The sequence below is a fragment of the Dasypus novemcinctus genome, chromosome 24 (assembly GCF_030445035.2).
Source record: "Dasypus novemcinctus isolate mDasNov1 chromosome 24, mDasNov1.1.hap2, whole genome shotgun sequence".
In the NCBI taxonomy this organism is placed as follows: domain Eukaryota; kingdom Metazoa; phylum Chordata; class Mammalia; order Cingulata; family Dasypodidae; genus Dasypus; species Dasypus novemcinctus.
Window position 1 is genome coordinate 2,853,024 of NC_080696.1, and position 22,148 is coordinate 2,875,171.

General features: G+C 58.8%; 1 protein-coding gene across 2 annotated transcripts; it reads left to right on the plus strand.

The window, feature by feature from the left end:
- The first annotated feature begins 211 nt into the window (after positions 1-211).
- On the plus strand, positions 212-20,264 carry MAVS (mitochondrial antiviral signaling protein). Of its 2 annotated transcripts, none has more exons than XM_058287492.2 (10): positions 212-310; positions 2,405-2,601; positions 3,285-3,471; positions 10,366-10,540; positions 11,352-11,464; positions 12,170-12,317; positions 14,652-15,082; positions 15,570-18,322; positions 18,721-19,784; positions 20,088-20,264. In XM_058287492.2, the coding sequence occupies exons 3-8, from the start codon at positions 3,355-3,357 to the stop codon at positions 15,981-15,983; spliced, it is 1,398 nt and encodes a 465-aa protein (XP_058143475.1). In that variant the 5' UTR covers positions 212-310; positions 2,405-2,601; positions 3,285-3,354; the 3' UTR covers positions 15,984-18,322; positions 18,721-19,784; positions 20,088-20,264. The 2 variants fall into 2 exon arrangements, with proteins under 2 accessions (XP_058143475.1, XP_071067621.1); XM_071211520.1 differs by lacking the exon at positions 212-310 and adding an exon at positions 532-689 and having other exon boundaries at positions 11,256-11,464.
- Positions 20,265-22,148: the final 1,884 nt, after the last annotated feature.

Below are 22,148 nucleotides of genomic sequence, written 5' to 3' on the forward strand. Positions count from 1 at the left end.
GCCCCCCGCCCCGCCCAGCTGCGCGCACGCCCGGCGGTGCTCGAGCGTCACCGGCGCTTCCGAGCCCCGGGTGTGTGCGGGGGCTTGGGGGCCCGGGAGCGGGGGGCTGTGCCCCCGGGAAGCAGGGCGCGGGCGCCCCCGCGGCCGGGACGCCGAGGCCTCCTCCGCGCCGCCTCCGCGCGCGCGGCCCTCGAGGGGGAGGCCGGAGGTCACCCCCGCCAGGCCCCGCCCGCCCGCCCGCGGCCAATGGGCGCGCGGTGCCGCCCCCGGGGTGCGGGGCGGCGGCGGTCGGCGGGTCGCGGCGCCCGAGGTAAGGCCGCCGCGCGGGGCGCCTCGCGGGAGGCGGGGTCGGGGCGCGGGGCGCGGGGCCCGGAAGGAGGCGGGCCCCCGCGAGCCCCTCGCCCGCCGCGGGCCGGGGTGACCTCGGGCGAGGCGGCGGCCCTGCGGGCCGGGGGCTGCTCCCCCCGGGCCCGGGTCCTCGGGGGCCCTCCCGGCGCGGGCCGGCCTTTCCGGAACGCGGAGCGCGCGGGCCGGCTGCGGAGCTCGCGCCACCCGGGCCGGGTCCAACGAGGCGCCGGGACGGCCAGCGACGACCGCGAAGACGCCGTGTGCCCGGGGCCGCCACCCACGCAGGCGCCCCGGACCCTTCCTGGCCGTCGTGCATCTCACTTGCCGCGGCACGGCGGAGGGTGCGTCCCGGGAGGCACAAGACCTGGGTTCGAATTCTGCCTGCGCTGGCCGGCGGGCGTCACTTCCCTCCGGGGACCACGGGAGGATTCCCGAAGAGCGTTAGGGCGCCTTCCCGCAGGGCCCTCGAGAATGCTGCCCTGTGGGCTCCCCCTCTGCTTGGACCGCAGGGCTCCCCCCTGCCCCAGGATGAGGCCGGCAGTGGCGGGGTGCCTCTGCCCACTGCCCCGGATCCTGTCGGACCCTCCTGGTGCCCGAGGGAGGGAAGGAGAGGGCGGCGGTTAGCGGCCAGGGTGGTTCCTCACTCGTCGCCCCACTAGCCCCCCAGCGCCCCAGCCTCTGACCCCAGCACTCACCCACCAGGAGCTGGCACCCCGACTGTCGGAGCAGGACCTGCCCCACTGCCCAGGTGCTGTCCAGCCGGACACACGTTCTCCTCCCACCTGCCCTCTGTCCTCTGTGCTCTTCCCTTCCTGACCTCACACTTCACTCTTCAGGACCGAGCCCAGGGGCTCCCTCTGCCCCCTAAGAGCCCACCCACCCACCAGCACCCAGGGAGTCATCCTTGAGTCTTCTCTGTCCCTTCCCTGCAACATGCAGCCACCAGCGGGCGGCCACCCACCCACCCCTTCGGGGCCCTGTGCCCGCCGTCCGGGGCGAACCACCTCTGCCCACTGCTGGGCCTGCGTCCCCGCCCGTTCGCCACCAGCACCGACTGGGCCTCGAATGTCACTGGACCCCCAGGGCTCCCGTCCACTCCCAGGAACCCCAGAGCCCTTCCCTGCAGCGCCCTCCACGAGGGCCCCGGGACCACCTCGGGCTACACAGTGGCCGCACGGAGCTTCCTCACTCCTTCGCCCTCGCCGTCCCGCTGCCCGGGACACCCGCTCCCCACCACCAGGAGTAGCTCAGCGTCACCTCCTTGGGCCTTCTGGTTCCAGTAACGCCCCCTTCTCCGGGTGCTCAGTGGGGTCTCGTTTCCCTGCTTTACTCCTAACAGCCTGGAATTCCTACGTGCGTGTGTGCTGATCCGGTGCCTGCCCCAGTATAAGGGCAGCTGGGTGCCCGCAGAGCCTCGGCCCTCCCTGGTGGGCCAGGCAGGGGGCCACGACAGCGGGCCCGGGGCGCACGTGCAGTGCTGCGCCAGACAAAGCCGCACTTCAGGGGCGCTTTAGGGGCGAGCGAAGGCCTGCAGAGGACACGCGCCCTGCCTGGCACCCTGAATTCGGGGTGGGACGTGACCTTCCCCCACGCGCCAGGGTGGGCCTCGGCCGTGTCCTGCTGGCCAGTGACCCCTGGAGTTCACGGCCCCGCGCTTTCTTCGCCTCTGAGATAGGGAGACTGATCCTGTTACCACACTGGGCTCCTTTTAAGTTAGTTTTTACTATACTGCAAGGAAGTGGCGCTTCTGGGTGGAGCCCCTTGTTGGCAGCCGGAGGGCCTTGGGCAGGACGGGGCCGAGGCCACCCCAGCCCTGGCCACCTCCAGGGCAGAGCCCGTGCCTGCGTCTGGCCTTCTTGGGCATCGGTTGGTCTTGTTTACTTTTTACTGTGGAGATGTGTATACAACCCAGAAGTTCCCATTTCTACCACTTTCATTGCCCTGACCCCTGGTAACCTGCAGTCTGCTCTGCTTCTAGGGCTGTGCTTGTTCTAGTCTTTCGGGTGACGTCGTACATGTGTCCTTCCGTGCCTGGTCACGGCACGATGTCTTCCAGGTTCACCCGGGTCGTAGTGTGTGCAGGGCTCGGTCGCTCTCTTCAGCTGGAACTCCGTCGTGTGTGTGACCACACCTCGTGCACAGAGACCTGCTGCCGGGCCCCTGGCCCGCTCCCCCCTCTGGCTCTCGAGAACAGCGCCGCTCTGGACCTCGGCGTGCCGCTAGCTGGTCGAGCCCCTGCTGCAATTCCTTGGGGTCTGTGCCTGGAAGTGGGGCGGGGGGGTCATATGCTAATTCTCTGTTCAACTTTGTGAGTCACTGCCAAGCGGGTTTCCACGGTGGCTCTACTGTTTTTTCAGTCCCACCAGCCATCAACTGGCTTTTTGTTTTTTTTTAATTTATTTCTCTCCCCCCTTCCCCAAGTGTCTGCTCTCTGTCCATTTGCTGTGTGTTCTTCGGTGACCGCTTCTATCCTTATCAGCAGCACCGGGAATCTGTGTTTCTTTTTGTTGCGTCATCTTGCTGCATCAGCTCTCCGTGTGTGCGGTGCCATTCCTGGGCAGGCTGCACTTTGTTTCGCGCTGGGCGGCTCCTTACCGGGCGCGCTCCTTGCGCGTGGGGCTCCCCTACACGGGGGACACCCCTGTGTGGCGCGGCACTCCTTGTGCGCATCAGCACTGCTCATGGGCCAGCTCCACACGGGTCAAGGAGGCTCAGGGTTTGACGTGTGGTAGACGGATGCCCTGTGCACTGGGCCAAGTCCGCTTCCCATCATCAATTGGTTTTTAAACAAACTCATAACGGGCCTCTGGAACCAGGCAAGGATGAAGTAGGATGTGTCGATTAAAGAAAAAAGTAAAAATTCCAGAAAGTTGAGGGTGAAAGAATTGCCTTCCCCACCCCCCCAGCCCCACGGCCCTGTGTGCTCTTCCTTCCAGCCTTTTCCTCTCAGCACCTCACGGCACACAGCCCGTGCTGCAGAACCTGAGCTGCAGAACCTGAGCAGCCATGACGTTCGCCGAGGACGAGACCTATAGGTACATCCGCCACCACTTCAGCAACTTCCGCAGCGTTGATGTTCTGGAGATTCTTCCTTACCTGCCCTGCCTCACAGCAAGTGACCAGGTGAGCCGGGGTGCCGCCCTGGCCTGGGCAGGGCTGTGGAATCGGCCGTGCCCCCTGCCCAGCCCCGGCCCGCCCCTTTCTCCACTGCCCGCCTCCCACCTCTGTCCTGGATGCTTTGCAGCTGCTCATTTACCACAAGTTGGTTTTCCTTGACTTTGAGAGGAAAGCACGCCTCAGGCCCTTTGCTCACTCCCTGGCCCCCCTCGTGTGGTTTCTGTGTGGAGCTCGCAAGCGCGGAGGCGGCTGCCCGAGAGCTCTGCCGTGGTCTCGGGGGCCTCGCTTTCACCCGCACCTCGCTTTCCCAGCACTGTGGCCCTTGTCCGGCTCCGTTTGTATTTTGTCCTTCTCATTTATTTATTTATTTAGGAGGCACCGGGGATTGAGCCCAGGACCTCGTACATGGGAGGCAGGCGCTCAACTGCTGAGCCACAGCCACGCCCCTATTTATTTATTTGTTTTCATTCTTAAAAATTTATTGAAGTCTATCACTCATACATGAACGTACATAATAAGTGTATAGTAATAGTTGTGAACTTACAAAACAAACATATATAATATCATACATGACTCCCATAACTCACCCTCCCACCAGTACCTTGTGGTGGCGGTAAACCTTTTTAACAAATGACTAAAGAGCATCGTCAAAATATTATTCTAACCGAAGTATTTTCCCCCAACTTACCCTATTGTTATTAGTATCTTTATGTTATTTATGTATGAACACACATAAACAATAAGTGTACAGTAAAAGCTGTGAGCCTACAAAGCACACATGCACAACGTCACACAGGGCTCCCAGACAGCAGCCCTCCACCAGCACCTTGCATTGTCCTGAGACGTTTGTTACAAATATGAAAGAATACTGTCAACATCTTACTGCTATTCATAGTCCTTATCTTACATTTGGTGTGTTTTTCCCCCAACCCACCCTATTATTTTTTAAATATATTTTTTGTGACTGGAGATGTAAACTTATAAAACAATCATGCACATGTGCAGAATTCCCAAACAACACCCCTCTATCAACACACCACACTGTGGTGGAACATTTGCTACAGATAAGGTAATATCATCTGACTGTTACCACGTCCATAGTATATACATTTGGCTCACGTTTTCCATTATCAACATAGTACATCTTTTGGATAGATGCAAGAATATTATATTATTACTGCTAACCACAGTCCATAAGCCACTCCAGCTGTATTTTTCCCATGCTTCTCCACATTTCCACCACCCTGTAGTAGTGATACACATTTGCTCTAGCTCACAAAGGACATTCTTGCGTCTGTACCATCAACCACAATTCTCATCCTCTTCTTGCTTTACTGTGCTATTTAGTTTCTAGATTATTCTCTAGCATTCTGTCAATTGGCATTTACATACCTAGACTACCATTTTCAGCCACATCCCCATTTGTAAAGTAGCTATTAATCACTATATGTTACTATCCACTTTATACATTTCACACTTTTACATTAAAGCTAATTAAGACTCCTACATATATGAAAACTCAGTGGTCCATCTCGGTCCCCCTCTGTTTATCTCCTTTAAGAATCTACCACCTACCACCAGGGCTTGAAGATATTTTCCTACAGTTTCTTCTAGAAGCTTTATGGTTCTTTCATTTTTAGGTTTTTTATCCATTTTGAGTTAATTTTTGGATAAGGTGTGAGATGGGGTCCTCTTTCCTTCTTTCGGCTGTGGATATCCAGTTCTTTCAGCACCATTTGTTGAATGGACTGTCTGCCCGAGCTGTGTGGGTTTGATAGGCTAGTCAAAAATCACTTGACCATACATGTGAGGGTCTGTTTCTGAACCATCAGTTTGGTTCCATTGGTCTGTGTGTCTGTCTTTATGCCAGTACCATGTTATTTTACCATTGTAGCTAGATAATTTGATTTAAAGTCCAGAAATGAGAGTTTTCCAATTTTACTTTTCTTTTTTAAGATGTTTCTGGCAATTCAGGACCCCTTACCCTTCCAAAAACTTGATAATCATGTTTTCCACTTATTTAATAAATGCTGGTAGAAGTTTTATTGGGATTGCATTGAATCTGTGTATCAGTTTGAGTAGAATTGGCATATTAATGATATTTAGTCTTCTAATCCATGAGCATGGAATGTTCTTCTAATTATTTAGGACTTCTGATTTCTTTTTTTTTTTTTAAAGATTTATTTTTATTTTATTTAATTCCCCTCCCCTCCACCGGTTGTCTGTCTTCTGTGTCTTTTTGCTGCGTCTTGTTTCTTTGTCTGCTTCTGTTGTCCTCAGCGGCACGGGAAATGTGGGCAGCGCCATTCCTCCGCAGGCTGCTCCCTCCTTCGCGCTGGGCGGCTCTCCTTATGGGTGCACTCCTTGTGCGTGGGGCTCCCCTACGCGGGGGACACCCCTATGTAGCACGGCACTCCTTGCGCGCATCAGCACTGCGCATGGGCCAGCTCCACGCGGGTCAAGGAGGCTCGGGGCTTGAACCGCAGGCCTCCCATGTGGTAGACGGACGCCCTAACCACTGGGCCAAAGTCCGTTTCCCTCTGATTTCTTTTAAATTGAGTTGTAGTTTTCTGAATACAAGTGCTTTACATTGTTGGTTAAGTTTATTTCTGAATATTTGGGTTTTATCTATCATTTTAACCACCCTTTTGACACTTTTAGTTACTTTTACTGATAAAATCTTCATTTCTAGACTCTCTTCAGGCCTCTCTCTCTTGTCTTTTCTTTTCAGGCTGTAGCTCACCCTGTAGTATTTCCTGCAAAGCTGGTCTCTTGCTTACAAACTCTCTGTTTCTGTTTATCTGTGAATATTCTAAACTCACCCTCATTTTTGAAAGACATTCTTGCCAGATATAAGATTCTTGGCTGGAAGTTTTCCTCTTGCAGTATCTTAAATATATCATACCACTACCTTCTTGCCCCCATGGTTTCTGGTGAGAAATCAGGACGTAATCTTATTGGGTATCTCTTATATGTTTTGCATTGCTCTTTTCTCTTGCTGCTTTCAGAATTCTCACTTTGTACTGAGACCAGCTCAGCCATAGGTTTGCACGAAGGGAAGGTGTCGCAGAACTGAAGAAATAAAAGGACAGGAAGAAAGATACAAGAGAGAAAATAAAGATGGGACCAGGGGGCTCAACAGCTTTTGGAACTGAGAGCCTCGACCCTAGTTTCCACATCGTATTTATTAGAAATTACAAAGCAGTAGTTATCTATGTTTATTTTCAAGGCTGCTTGTTATTAAAGCTGTAGCACCGGCAATGCTAGGAGCAGGCCATAACAAAGTTCAAACGTCTCCGCATGCCAGCAGTTTTCGTGCTGACCAGACAGCATTCCATCTAGTCGAGGCCGGTGTTCCTCAGCCCACATTTCTTATCTGCATTATGGAAATGTTTCAACTTCAAGCCAGGTTCCCACATTCAAATTCAAGCTATTTTCCCACAGCTTTGTCCTTGGCATTTGACATTCTGATGAGTATGTGTCTTGGAGTTGGTCCATTTGGATTTTCTCGGATGGGAGTACGCTGTGCTTCCTGGACATGGATATCTATGTCCTTCAATAGGGTTGGGAGATTTCCTACCATTATTTCTTTAATATTCCTTCTGCCCATTTTCCCTTCTTCTGGGACACCCATGACACGTATGTTTGTATCTCTCTTGCTGTCATTCAGTTCCCTGAGACCTTGTTCAATTTTTTCCATTCTTTTCTTCATCCGATCTTTTGTATGTTCACTTTCAGAGGCCAGTTTTTTCAAGCTCACCAATCCTTTCTTCTGCCTCAAATCTGCTGTTATGTTTTAATTTAGTTTATTGCACCTTTCATTCCCATAAGATCTGCTATTTTTCTATATATGCTTTCAAATTCTTCTTTGTGCTCATCCAATTTTTTTTTTTTTTTATCCAAAATTTTTTTTTTTTTTTTGGCTTTAAAAAACTATTTGCTGTGAGCCCCAAGTCCACCGGCATTTACTGGGATGGTCCCCACTCATCCTCCTTCAGGGTGCCTTCGTGCTGCTCCTGTCTGAAGGAGCGTCCTCCCGTACGCCTTGCTTTTCCTCCAATAGGTTGGCAGAGGACAGTGGAGCAGCTCACACACAGAACTACTGTTTGTGCATGGCTAAAGATGATGGTGATTTTATAGCATCCTGGGCATTTTACATCCATGAAGGAGGAAGTGGGGCTCTGCACCAGGTGCTGCTTCTTGTGTTTCCTCTTTTCCTCTTCTGGAGAGGGATGGAGGAGCTCCTTTGTGAGAGGCGTGTTCTCGTGGGGAGGTTGTCACCACCGGAAAAGCCCAATGTCTTTTTAATATCTGTAATCTCTTTGGCCATCTCATTGAATTTATTAAGGAGATTTGTTTGAACATCTGTGATTAGTTGTCTCAACTCCTTTATGTCATCTGGAGGCTTATTTTGTTCCTTTAACTGGGCCATAGCTTCCTGTTTCTTGGTGTGGATTGTAATTTTTTGTTGGTGTCTTCACATCTGGTTTACTAGAATATTTTTTCTGGGTGCAGTTTTTCTCTTTAGTTTTAGGGCTTCCTATCGTTTCTCCCTTGCTGGTTATGTAGTAGGAGCCAAACACGTAGTTGGTGTTATAAGCTGTGGAGGCTCAAGCTGCCCTCATTGTCCCAGGGACTGATGAAACTTTTCCCAGCATAGCTGTGTGGAGTAATCCAGGTTGTGCAGGCCTAGACTCTAATTGCCCAGAGAGACTGATGAAGCTTCACACCGCTTTCTCCCCTGCCTGGGGCGGGGATGGGGCTGCAGGTGTGGGCAGCAGTCTATGTAGTGCGGGTCCAAGATGACCGCAGCTGCCCCGGTAGACTTCCAGTTTTCAGTTGGTGGCAGCCAGAGTTCCCTGCAGTTACCTGGATATGCGGGTGCAGGGCTCCTCAGCCTCCTGCCTGCCGGATACCCACACTTGCTTGCTTTCTCTGGATTTGCTTATTCTAAGCAGCTCATCTAAGAGAAGTCATATGATATTTGTCTTCTGGTTTGGCTTCTTTCACTGAACACGATGTCTTCAGGGTTCATTCATGCTTAGCAGGTTTCAGGACTTCGTTCCTTTTTAGGGCCGAGTTGTATTCCTTTCACAGGTGGACCACATTTACTCGTTCATCTGTCAGTGGACACTCGGGTTGCCTCCACGCTGGCTGTGGTGAACAATGCCGTGATGAACTTTTTTTGTACAAATATCTGTTCGAGGTCCTGCTTTCCATTCTTTTGGGTGTATACCTAGGAGTGGAATTGCCGGTCTTAAGGTAACTCTGTTTACCTTCCTGAGGAACGGCCGAAGCGTCTCCCCAGCAGCGTGCTCAGCCCTTCCATCCTGCCAGCAGCACGCCGAGCGGCCTGCGTCTCCATCCTCTCCACACTCGCTGAGTGCTTTTAAAAAGAGCAGCCATCCTGGTCAGTGTGAGGAAAGGCTCACGATGGGGCGTATCTTCCCATGTGCTTATTGGCCTTGTTGCCGGCCTGTTCCAGTCCTTGGCCCTTTTTAAAAAATTTTATCTGTTTTCTAGGAGGTACTGGGGATTGAACCTCGTATGTGGGAAGCAGGTGCTCGACCCCTGAGCTCCACCTGCTCTGCGCCCACTTTTTAAACCGGGTAGTTTGCCCTTTGTCGCGGAGAGTCCTCGCTCCGTTTTGCTTATGGCCATGGGACCCTGCCCTGGGTTGTTTTGGGAGTCGGGGCACCCGCAGGCCGGGCTCTCAGTGGCCGGGCAGGGGCTGGCTCTCCCGTCCTTGAGCTGCTCTCCTGGGCCAGGGAGCGCGTGGGTACCTCGGGGTCTCCTGTCTGCCGCTTTCCCAGGAGCCCCCTTGCTTTCCTCTGCTTCCTCCCACGCAGACCCGCCAGGGCACAAGTGCTCCGCCTGACGGGGCGCGGCTCTCCTCTTGTGTTCTGGGGTTCACGGGTGACTTTTTTTTTTTAAGATTTATTTCTCTCCCCGTCCCCCCCCCACTGCCGCCCCAGTTGTCTGCTCTCTGTGTCCATTCGCTGTGTGTTCTTCTGTGACCACTTCTATACTTATCAGCGGCACCGGGAATCTGTGTTTCGGAATCTGTGTTTCTTTTTGTTGTGTCATCTTGTTGTGTCAGCTCTTCATGTGGGCGGCGCCATTCCTGGGCAGGCTGCGCTTTCTTTTGCGCTGGGCGGCTCTCCTTACGGGGTGCACTCCTTGCGTGTGGGGCTCCCCTATGCGGGGGACACCCCTGCGTGGCACGGCACTCCTTGCGCACATCAGCACTGCGCATGGGCCAGCTCCACACGGGTCAAGGAGGCCTGGGGTTTGAACCGCGGACCTCCCATGTGGTGGACGGACGCCCTAACCACTGGGCTAAGTCCCCTTCCCCACAGGTGACCTTGTTGCTTGTTTTGTGGTGAACGTTTTCTGTGGGTTTTTGCTTCTGCTTTCGGTCTGCTCTGTCTCGGGGGCCTCCAGGAGATTTTAGAGGTCTGCAGCGCTGTCCTCTCCCCAGAGTCTCCCCGGTAGACCCTCCCCGTGTCTTGCTGTTGGTCCCCTCTTTCCCTCTTATGCCTCCTTTCGTCTTGTTTTTCCTCCACGCAATTTTCTTGCTTAACTGATCCTGAATCCTTTCTTTTTGCCTTTTTTAAACCAAGGCTCTTGCATCCGATTAACTGGGTTTCCTGCAGGGTCTTTGCCCCCCAGCGCCTGCTGAGCCTCGGTCTCCTCGTCTGTAAAGTGGGGCTATAGACGGCGTAAGCTGAGCTGGCCCGTGTGGCCCCTCGATGAGCGCCCGGGGCCTGGAAGGCGCTCTTGTCAGCGCTCTCCTGCCCCTGCTGGGCTGTCCCCCTACATGGGCTCAGACCCCGCTTCGTCCTGGGCGGGGGCCTCCTTGGGGGGCCGGCACCCCCGCCCACCAGCTCTGCCTTCCAGGACCGCCTGCGGGCCTCCTACACGAGCCAGGGGAACCGCGACACGCTCTTCATCCTGTTCAACTACCTGCAGCGGCGCCCAGGCTGGGTGGACGCGCTGGTCAGGGCCCTGCGCCACTGCGAGCTGTACGGCCTGGCCGACGAGGTGGCCTGCGTCTACCAGAGCAACTTGCCCCGTGAGCAACCCTCCACCCGTGCCCCCTGCCCTCCCCTCTGGGCGTGGTCCAGGCAGGGCCCCTCACTTGCCTGGCCCCTGGCCACGTCCAGTTGCCCTGAGCCTCAGTCTCCCCTTCTGTAAAACGGAGCCAAGGGCAGGGCCTGCCTCGCGGCTGTGGTGGAGGCCACTGGACAAGGGCGCGAGCGCCTCGCTGGGCGTGGGCTCAGCCGCGGCCCTGTCCACTTCCGGGGTGCAGGGCGCTCGCGCTTCCTGTGCCCCCGTGCCCTCCCCTCTTCCCCGGCACCCCCCCCCCCCCCGCCCTGGTTCCCCTGAGCCCTCTGGTCCCTTCGGCTCCGGGTGTGCAGAGGGCCTGGGTCCAGGGCAGGGACAGAGGCTGGGACAGCAGCCCGCGGGTGACCAGGGCGGCCACTGACCCCAGCCTGGAGCCCCAGAGCCCTGCCCCGATGGCAGGTGCGCTCGCCTGCCTTTTCTTTCTCTTTTTAATGCTCCTCTTGTGGAATTAACAGTGAAAGCCCCACACAGAGGGGGCCGTGGGGTGGGTGGGCGGTGGGCAGCTGTCCCTGCGTGGTGGCAGCCGAGGGCAGGGGAGTCGCCGTGGGGTGACTGCAGGCAGGTCCGGGGCTCCCGTGTCCCCCACTCCTACCCCCTTGCCCCTCCACTCCCCATGCTCCTTGACCCTGGGCACCCTCAGCCAGGGCCTCGTCCTCCGTCAGGTCAGCCCTCGGAGCTGTGGGCGACGCCCCTGACCAAGGAGGGCGATGGCGGGAACAGCCCGGCCCCCCTGACGTCACCGTCCCGCTGTCCTCCAGCCCCCCGGGAGCCGCCGCCAGCCCCCGCCGCCCCCTACAACGGCTGCGAAGAGGAGGAGCCCAGCTACCCCCTGCCCGTCCAGGACACCCGGCCGCCGGATCCGCTGGCCGAGGTGCGGGCAGCCACCCCGGGCCGCCCCCTGGGAGCCCGCCCCGCCCCAGTCGGGCCTGGCCGCTGTCCTCCAGCCCGGCGCCCCCCACGCCCGCCCTGACCACCCACCAGGCCGTGCCCTGGGAGCCCGCCCCACCCCAGTCAGGCCTGGCCGCTGTCCTCCAGCCCGGCGCCCCCCGTGCCCGCCCTGACCGCCCACCAGGCTGCCCCCTGGGAGCCCGCCCCGCCCCAGTCGGGCCTGGCCGCTGTCCTCCAGCCCGGCGCCCCCCGTGCCCGCCCTGACCGCCCACCAGGCCGCCCCCCCGGCAGCCCCTCTCCGCGCCATCGGCCAGCTGCGGGCCCAGGCTAAGGTCTTCCCAGCAGTCCTCATGAGCTGAGGCTCCGGTGGGGGGACCTGGGCAGTGCGCAGACAAGGGCGGGGGGCCGAGGAGACGCCTGCCACCAAAGGCAAGTTTGATGGAAGATAACGGGTCCCGCTGTGCCACAGGGTGTCCAGCAGGCGCTGACCTGCACGGCCCTGAAGCCCAAGAGGGGCCCTCCACGCGGGGTGTGCACTCTGCGGTGGGCGCGAGGCTGCCTGCAGACAGGTCCGGCTGCGGCCGGTCGGCTGGGCTCCCTGGGTTGGGCGAGGGGTTGGTGCTGCCCCAGGACAGGACCCTTTGCCGGTCCAGGGAGAAGCAGCTGCCTACCCCCCTTCCCCCTGCAGAGCTCAGGACAGGCGGTGCGGGCACGCAGCCCTGGGGCTGCCCTGCCCTCTCGCCACACTCCCCCCTCTGACGTGGCGGCCCTCAGCCCTGTGACCTCCAGCTGCCATCAGGAGCGGCACGCAGACCCGGGCAGCGCCCCCGCAGCAGGTACGCTGGAGCCGGGCTGGCCTCCCCGGTGGGCTTGACCACGGGAATCCCCTCTCTGGCTTCCCTGAACAGGACACAGAAGTGGGAATCAAGAGGATTCGCCCCAGGGACCACCCAGTTCCTTCGAGAGTGTATCGGGTAGCGTTTGCTGCATAACAACAGTCCCAAACTTCAGTAGCTTCAAGTACAGCCATTTCCTTAGCTCATGTTTTACGGGTCAGCAGTGTGGGCTGGCTCAGCCGGGCAGTGCCTCTGCTCTCGGCTCGGCCCCCCTCTCTCCGTGGTCAGCTGGGTGGCTGTGCTTCTGGTCGGCTCTCTTACGTGGAGCCTCGTCCTTCGCAGGCAAGCCAACCGCCTGGCAGCCGGGCAGGGAGCTCCGAGGGGCTGGGGGCCTCCTGAGGCTCGAGCTGGCGCAGTCACCCCTGCCTCCTGAGGGACGAAGCAAGGGACAGGCCAGCCCAGGTTCAGGGAGCGGGGGAGGTGGGCTCGGGCCCCAGATGGGAGGATGACGGCCGCGGGCCGAGGACACAGGCCGGCGATGGACTCTCCTAAGGAGACTCTGCAGGGACGGCCAGTTCCTGGGGCCCTGGGCAGGACAGGGCCGGGCCGGCTATGGGCAGCGGAGCCCTTTGGACACTGCCTCCCCCCGGGGGGTCTCCAGCGGGTCCCTAAAGTTGCTCAGCCCCTGGAGGAAGCCTGGACCCCTTCAGGAAGGCAGAGCTGTCCCTCCTGAGCCCCGCGCTGGCGTCTGCCCTGCTCCCCGCGCTTCCCCCGTGGAAGGGCCTGTGACAGGCGCAAGGCGCACAGGCAGGCAGAAGCTCAGAGCAGCCGCCTTGCGCCCCAAGACCCACTTGCTCTCCACAAAGCCGCTGGCCGTGGGGCCCTTCCAGGAAGAGCTGTGGGGACCAGGGGGGCGGAGGGCGGGTTTCTGGACACGGTCCCCAGGAGACTGGGAGATTCGGGGGCACGTCGGAATCGCCCCACCCCCTCCCGCCTTTGCCATCCAGAGGGTCCCGGGGCGGCCTTTGGGGTGGTCTAGCACCTGCTTCCCCCAGAGGCGGTTCCGTCCCGCTGTGCTCGCCTCCATCCCCGTCCCCGCGTCCCCTGGGAGATGTGACGGCGCAGGGCCCCACGGCCGGTGTGCGCTGCTCTGCTCGCGCCCCCTGCCCCAGTCCAGGTCGCGCTGCCTGCTGTGGGTGGGGACAGGGTGGCGGTGGGAGAAGCTTCCGGAGCCCCACCAGGCTGGGAGGGCCCAGGAGGCACAGCAGGTGCGGGAGCGCAGGCGGGGTTTCATTGGCTCCCGGTTTCGCGGCTAGAGAGGCCCACACGAGGTGTCGAGGCCACGCGCTCCCCAAAGACTGGCGTTCCAGGCCGCTGCCGCCTTCCCGTCCCGTGGCAGTGCACGTGGCAGATCATGTTAGGGTTCTCTAGGGAAACAGAATCAACAGGAGATACCGTCGCTAGTAAGAGATTTATCAGAGTCGCTCACGCAGCCGTGCAGTGCACAAGTCCAGGTTCCGCAGCCAGGGGCTCCGGTGAAAGTCCAGTGAAGGTCCTTGATGAGTTCTGGGAGATGCTGGCTGTCCAAAGAGGAGCTGGGGAATTCTAACTTAATGCTGGAATCACTTCCCCTTTTAAGGCTTTCAACTGATTGGATTAAGTGTCACTCTTGATGATGGCAATCTCCCTGATTGATGTAATTGTAACCTGCTATCTAGGATTTACCACTGCAGTAAAGTCAATGGTAACTAAAGTCCATAAATGCCCTTGTATTACAGTTGGCCCAGTGCTTGCTTGACCAAAAAACTGGGCACAGTTACCTGGCTGAGATGACAGGGTAGCCTGACCGTCACACGGCCTCTCCTTTGTCTTCCGGGTTCCAGCGACTCCAGCTTCTGCTCTTCCGCCTGGCTTTGCGTAAACCTGCCAGCGACAGGGCTGGGGCCCAGCGGCTTGGCTCCGTCACCCCTTAACTAGAGTCACGGCTCCGGAAGGGGCGGTGGGGCGGGCTTGCTCCCGCAGGGTGGAGAGGACTTCCTGGGTCTGTGGTCCAGCCTCCCCAGGGGGTGCTCCAGGCAGGAGGAGAAGAGGCAGAGGATGAGGGAGCCCAGGCTCGGGCGGGCGTCAGGGCCGTTCTCTCCTGTGCGGGGACAGCCTGGGGCTCTGGTCCAGGGGGGAGCGTCAGGCCCAAGGATGGGCACCCGGGGGCTGGCATCCCTCTCGGCACGCTGATGGGCCTGGGCGTGTGGCCTGGGCAGAGGGACCCCCTCCAGCCCGCGACCCCAGGGCCCTGGGCTTGGGCTCACGTGCTTCCCCTTTGTCTCTCCCCGGCAGGTGCCGCGTCCAGCCTCCCGTCACCCCGGGGACCCGTGTCTCCCTCTGTCTCCTTCCAGCCCCTGGCCCGCTCCTCCCCCAGGGCCAGCCGCCTGCCCGGACCCCCGGGGTCCACTCTGTCCACTGGCCCCCCTCCCTCCGTTCCTGCCGGCTCAGCTGCCGCAGCGGGTGCCGGGGGCCAGGCCGAGGCTGCCGTGTGTGCCAGCGGGACAGGGCCGCGTGCCAGCTCCGTGCCCAGCAGTGCAGGGCCCTGCAGGTTGCCCTCCAGCCCCAAGTCCCCCGGCGCTCAGCCCTCGCCTGTGGCCGCCGGCCCAGCGCCGTCCAGGCTGCCCACCCACTCGACGCACATCGGCGCCGTGCCACCCAGGGCGCCCCCCGGCGCAGGGTCTGAGTACGGGGCGCCCGCCGGTGGGAGCAGCAGCAGACAGGAGGTGAGGCCTCGCCATGGGCCCCAGGCCCTGCCCCCGGGGGCTTGCCCACCCGGCCCTGCCCTGGGACCCTCCCTGCGCTGGTCAGCTGAGAGCCAGCCTCGTTCCGACCCTGCCCTCTGTACTCGGGTCACGTGGTCACTGGTGCCCCTAAATGTGGATGCCTCGGGGCAGCGGGCACCCTCAGTCCCTGCCTTGGCTCCTGGGAGCTGTGCTTAGCAACTCTGTTTGCAGACAAGGAGCAGCTAGGCAGGGGCTGAGGGGCGGCCAGGCAGGCCAGGGTCAGGGAGGGCACTGCCCTGGGGGGGCCACCTGGGTGCCACCTCCGGGCCTCAGCCCCTGCTCCACGCCCCTCCCCAGAACCGGGGGCCCCTGGGGATGGGAATTGGGGGGCTGTGGCGCTAGCTCCCACCCCAGCCTGGGGACGGGGCCGCTTGCCTGGCTGGCCTCATGGTGTCCCCAGTCTTGCAGTGCCCCGTTCCCTTCCCAGGAGGCCCCGGGCACCCCAGCGCGGGCAGGCGCCGCGGGCAGCTGGGGCATCTGCAGCTCGGGGTCGGGGCCGCAGCTGAGCAAGCCCGGGGCGCTGCTGTCGTGCGCCGACCAGCCGTGGTCGGGCTGCTCCGAGGACCTCGCCATCAGCCGCAGCGACCCCCTGGACGCCGGGCCCAGCAACGCCCCTGAGGAGAACGAGTTCGAGTCCGAGTTTGGCATCCACGTGTCCGAGAGCCCCAGCGCCGACCTCCTGGCGGGGAACCCCGGGCCGGGCGCCGCCCCGCCGCCCCCCGAGGAGGAGCTGCCCTGCGCCGCGACCCTGGTCCCCCGGGCGTGGCTCGTGGCGGCAGCGGCCGCGGCGCTCCTGGCCACCGTCCTGACCGCGCTGTACCGGCGGCGCCTGCTGCGCTGAAGGATCCCCTTGGCCTGGCGTGAGCCCCGGGGGCAGGGCCTGGGTCCCGCCTGTGCCCCCTGCAGGTCCCCTGCCAGCCCTTGCTCGCGGCCCGGGCTGCCCCGTGCCCTCTGGACCTCAGCCACCGGCCATCCGTTTCCACCCCGTCCTGGGATGGGAGGGCAGGGGTCCCGGACGCGTGCTTCCTAGTCCCCTCTGCTCCACAGTCACTCGGGAGGCCCAGGAGGGTCCCGTACACAGAGGCCGCCTCCCGGGGCTGGCTGCTGCCCTAGCCCCGTCCCGGCCTCTGCCCGGCCTCCGTGCTGCTGCCGGCACGGCTGGGGAAGGGGCGCCTGCCAGGAGCCCAAGTGCAGGCGGAGTGGGGGTCCCAACCCCACTGCTGGACTTCCCTGGGACGGTGAGCGTCTTGGCTGTTCCACAGCCGTGGCATGCATTTGCCAGGAGCCTGACCCGGGGAGCGTGGCCGCCGAGTGCTTGTCCCCCACCCCTGCGTGACAGGCAGGGACACAGCACCGCACTGGGAGCGCCAGGCCTGCGGCTGCTCTGCCCCTCCCCCGCGCCGTGGTCCCCGCGAGGCGTTAACCTCTGTGCCTTAGTTTCCTCACCTGTAAGGCGGGTGAGCAGCAGCTCCTCAGGTTGGTGTGCGGATTAAACGCGTCCGTGTGAGGCGTGGACCTGTGCCTGGTGTTTGTCGGGGGTTGGGTGTGGGGTGCTGTCCCTGCTGGGGTGAGCACTGCCTCCTTGGGTCGACCCTCGGGGGGCAGAGCACCTCCCCCACACAGTTGCCCCTCGTTTTAACGCGTGCACTGGACAGTGCTTGGGGAGGGGGCAGTGGCCGTGGGGGCAGCTGTGCATGGCGGGGGCTGTGAGTCCCCCCCCAGCAGCCAGGTGGGTCCCTGCTCAGCTCACCCATGGGTGGAGAAGAGCTCCCTTTACCCCAGAAACATGAGGGAGGGGCTTTCAGGTGGAATAATGAGCGCCTGGCCTGCCCCGGGTGCCTCTGGGCTGGGTGTGAGGCAGTGCCCCCACGTGGCCGCTGGTGGCCTGAGGCCCTGCAACACCTTTCCAAGGAGAGGGGGGGGGCAGGCTGGATGTGTAGGCCAGGACCCTCCTCGGGGGCTCGGGACAGCACACTTGGCTTTGGGGCAGATTCACCTGCAGCTAAGGCACCTGCCTGTGAGCTAGGCGACACCTCCCCAGGGCACACACGCCCCTGCCCTGCTCTCCCTGCAGACGCAGTGACCCTGCTCAGCGCCTGGGAGGCTGGACCAACGCTGCGCTCCTCTTGGCTCCCTGCTGGGTGCTTGGGTCCCTTTACCCTGCCAGGCCTCAAGTTAACTTAAAAAAAAACCCACAACAAACAAGGAAAAAAAAATTCAAAGACAAAAATAGAGAGAGGAGGATAAGGACCCCTGCACCCCGAGCTTGTCACCCGGCTCCCAGGGCCAGCCCACCTCCCCTTTTTCTGTGCAGGTTCTTTTTATAAGTCAGAGAATTAAGTGTTCAGAAAGCAAAGCGGAGAATCTAAAGGGAGGAAATGACACTTCAATACAACACACGATACTGATAGGATCTAGGAATGGAGACGAGCCTCAAAAAATTTTGGAATATAGAATGTAAGCCTTCAAACTCCTTGAACTGGGTAACGGCACTTGAGATGATGATGTGTGAAGGCCCCTGTTCGGAGGGAATGTCCATGGAGGTAGGAAGTGTTCAGGGAGAGTGATGTGTGCAGCCTACTGTCAGGAAGATGGATGGAGAGATGGGGAGATGGGTGACGCGCGACCGGCAGACGGGTAGGGGCTAGCGCGATTCGCAAAGGTGGCAGGGTGTTGGAGTTGGTGGGCCTGGGTGTCGCGTGGGCCGGGGGTCCAGGGCTGCTAGCACTTTGAACTGGCTCCAGGAGAGGGATGCCCCCAGAGAGGCTGCGGAGCCAAGAGGGGGGGTCCCCTGCTGCCTGCAGCTGCTGGGGGAGAAAATAGAGGGCCTTTGCGCAAATCCCCTGGGCCCCTTAGCTTTCCTTTTGAAAAAGAAAAAAAACCAAAACTTTATTTTGAAATAATTTCAAACTTTCAACAATTGCAAAAATAATACAGACCCTGTACCATCTCCGGTACAGAGGGAGTGATCTAATGGGGTTTTCTGGGAGGCTGGGGAGGGGAACAAGGGTTACTTGGTTATGCACCGTTGGTAATTACAACTAAGTCCACGGGGAAAGTACCACTTGGAACCGCTACAGAATGAAAGAATGATAAGTCTACAGAGACACACACACACACACACACCGTCCCGGAAAGGATGAAATGGAAAAAGTCTGACTGGATCAAGCGTTGGCGAAGGTAACAGGAGCTGAAACTGTCCTAGGCGTTTGGGGCACGTGCGCAGGGGGAAGAGCCCTGGGGGGGGGGGGGGCGCGCTATGGGGTGGGCGCGCTATGAGCCGGGGAGGTGCCAGAGCAACCGGTGGCGTCCACTGAAACCAAGCGCGTGCTGGACTCCCAGGGCGGAGGGCTGAGGGGGCATCCAGAGGAAGGCTCGACAAGGGGAGCCTGCGTGGACACGGGGCACTGTCTCCTGGCGCAGCTGACAGAGGCCCCCCAGACGAGGATGCTCAGGCGCCGCTGCCCAGGCATTAAGAGCTCGCAGGGGGTAGCAGGCTTGGTCCAGTGGATAGGGTGCCCGTCTACCACATGGGAGGTCCGCGGTTCAAACCCCGGGCCCCCTTGACCCGTGTGCAGCTGGCCCATGTGCAGTGCTGATGCGCGCAAGGAGTGCCCTGCCACGCAGACCCCCGCGTGGGGGAGCCCCACGCGCAAGGAGTGCACCCTGTAAGGAGAGCCGCCCAGCGCGAAAGAAAGAGCAGCCTGCCTAGGAATGGTGCCACACACACGGAGAGCTGACGCAGCAAGATGACACAACAAAAAGAAACACAGATTCCCAGTGCCACTGACAACAACAGAAGCGGACAAAGAAGAACACACAGCGAATGGACACAGAGCAGACAACTGGGGTTGGGGAGAGGAGAGAAAGAAATAAAAATCTTTAAAAAAAAAAAAGCTGGTAGGCAGGGAGGGGGGGCTCAAGAGCTTCAGGACAGAAGGAAAGAGGGGAGGCTTTTGCACTCCTATTGGAGGGCGCTGGGGAACTGGGGCGGGCTAACTAGAAGAGGAGCCTGTGTTGATTGGCCTGGGGAGCTGGGGGCGGGCTAGCAGAAGAGGCACCTGTGTTGATTGGCCTGGGGAGCTGGGGGCGGGGTCGCGGAAGAGGCGCCTGTGTTGATTGGCCTGGGGGGCTGGGGGCGGGCTAGCAGAAGAGGCGCCTGTGTTGATTGGCCTGGGAGCTGGGGGCGGGGTCGCGGAAGAGGCGCCTGTGTTGATTGGCTTGGGAAGCACATCTGGCTTTCTCCAGTTGGTCGAGAGTTGAGAGCGGCGGGGGTGTCTCCTGGCTTCCGGGGCCTCGTGGCTTCCCAGGCTGGTAGCTGCGGGTTTCGCGTCAGCGCTCACTGGTCGCACGGTCTGTCCGTTGTCTGTCGGTATATTCAGCCCCTGAATATATGGGGAAGGGGAAGGCCCTTGGCGCCAGGACGCAGGGGCACGTGCCCCCGCCAGCTCCGCGTCTGCTGTGAGCGCCCCTTCGCCTACCGGCGCCCTGTGCTCTCGTGACCTCAACGCGCGCTTGTTCGTGCCCTTTGGCCTCCTGGGCTACGTTTTTAAAAGCTGCGCTGAACAGCTTCCTTTTGGCTCCTTAGGGCTGGTTTTTTCCTAAATCTTTTTATTGCTGTGTGATACGCGTACTGAAAAAGGTGCACAGACGGGGGGGGGGGGGGGGGGGGGGGGGGGGGAGGAAAACGGGGGGAGGGGGGTGTAAATGGGTGCCTGGGCGGCTGTTTGGGGGGTGGCCAGCTCCTGGCGGCCCCTCCCCCAAGACCCGGGCCGGGTGGTCAGACCTCCTCCAGAGCTCGGTGCCCGCCGGCCTCGGGGTGTCCTTGGGTGTCCTTGGCCTGAGGCCGGCAGTGCCAGCTTCCTCCATCCCCAGCTGCCCTGGCGCCTGAATTCCTAGCAATCAAGGCTGTCTTCAAGTTAATCAATTCGCTTGTGTTTAACAGAGGAAGAAGGAAGAAAAAGAACCCTTCCGTTACTACAGCTGGAAATCGACTTCCTGCAGGAGGCCTAGCCAAAGGAATTGGGAAAGGGAGCAATTGTAATTGCTCAAAGAATTGCTTTAAATTTTTTCCATCTTGCTGTCATGATGAAATCCTCAGAATAAAGTGCCATGGACAGATGTTTTGCAGTCCCGCAGGCCCCTCTTTTAATATGGCCATTCTTAACTTACAGAACTTGAACCCTTGGGCTCTTCCTTCCTGTGCCCTGCGTTACAGAGGGTCTCCTGTGGTCACACGCCTGCTTGCACTAAATATAAACAGAACTTTCAGTCTCCGGGGTTGGGTTGGGATCTCCCCCCGTTCCTTCCTACCTTCTCTCTTGGGGCTTTTCCACCCGGAGACGAGCTCCCTCGCTCTTGGAGGGCATGGTGCGCTGTCACCCAGGGCCGGCTTGGTGGATGTCTGCCTTCCCACCAGGTCCAGGGGGTCGTTTTCCCCAACTGAATTTTCACCTTCCTTATCATCTGGGCTTTTTACAACACTCAGTAATTACACGGGTAGTACATGAATACATGCTTGCTATAAAAAATAAAAGTACTAAACTAGACAGAATTATAGAGGCTAGAGCATCTCAAAACTTGACTATACATGCAAATGCTCTGGGGATCTGTTAAATGCAGGTTTTCCCGCAAGTCAGAAGTGGGACCTGGGAATCTGCATTTCTAAGGAGACCTTTTAGAGTAAAGACAAAGAGCAACAATTTGAACATGCCGGACTTCAATCCTATTTTCTTTCCAGAGGGGACATTCCCTATGTATTCCTGTGCCACTTAATCCCATCCTGGGCTCGAGGCTGGGGTCGCTCTCTACAGCTTTCTGTAGCATTCAGAAAATCCTATTGCCAAACTCACTAGGTCTTTGTGGAATTTAGTTCACACAACAGTCCTTCTGTTTGGTCGTTGTTTTGGTGGCTTGAGACCCCCTCTGGTCCCAGGTTTTTTATCCTTGGAGGTTGTGTCATCCAAATCCCTGATGAGATGGAGAGCAGAGCTGATACAGAGCCCCTCCAGGCCCTGGGCCAACTGACCTCCTTCCGTTCATCATTACTGGGATGGTCTGAAGCTGCGTGGGCCCCAGAAAATCATGTTCTAGAAGAGAAGGCAGAGACCAGCAGTTGCTGTCACGTGCCTAGCCACAGCGAGAATGCATTGCTTTATGAGGCCTTGATTCAGACATTTTTCCCAGCCTCAAAGCTGTAAGCATATAAACTAATAAATGTCCACTGTAAAGGCCAACCTATTTCTGGTATATTACGTTTTGGCAGCCTAGGAAAGTAAAACAAGCGTGCTGCCGGTGGTCATCTCACTGTTAAGAGCACACCTGTCACAACCCTGATGGAGATGTGTTAGTTATATTGTTGCATGGCAGATTATGCCTAACTCAGTGGCTTAAAAACAGACATCCAGTATCTTGCGGTTTTCTGCGGGTCAGGGCTCTGGGTTCTTTGGCTCAGTGGCCTTCATGGGCTGCAGAAATCTCGGAGGGTTCACTCCCCAAGCTCACACGGTCCTAGGCAGGACGTAGTTCCTCGAGGGCTTTTGGCGACCTCCCTTCTGTACCACATGGGCCTCCCCATAGAGCAGCACACACTATGGCAGCTTGCTTCAGCAGAGGGAGCAAAACCCAATTTTGGAAGTGTCATCACATTGCATTTGTAAACTGCACTCAAGGGGTAATTTCCCAGCAAGTGGAATCATTGGGATCTATTTTAGAAGCCGTCTACCACAGGAGAGGAATTCGGCACTGGCAAGCAAAATGGCATGCATTTATTCTTTGACTTCGCAATTCCATATCTAGACTCTAAACTAAAAATACATTGGCAAGAAACACAAAGTTATATGTACAAGGATATTCACTACAATACACTTTCTAAATAATGAAAGACTGGAAGTAACTCGTGTCCATCAATAGGCCCCTGACTGAATAAACTGGAATATTTGCATTGGAGTACTATGCAGCTGTAAACAGGAAGATCTGTGGAGTGAATTCCATGATGTTCTGTTAA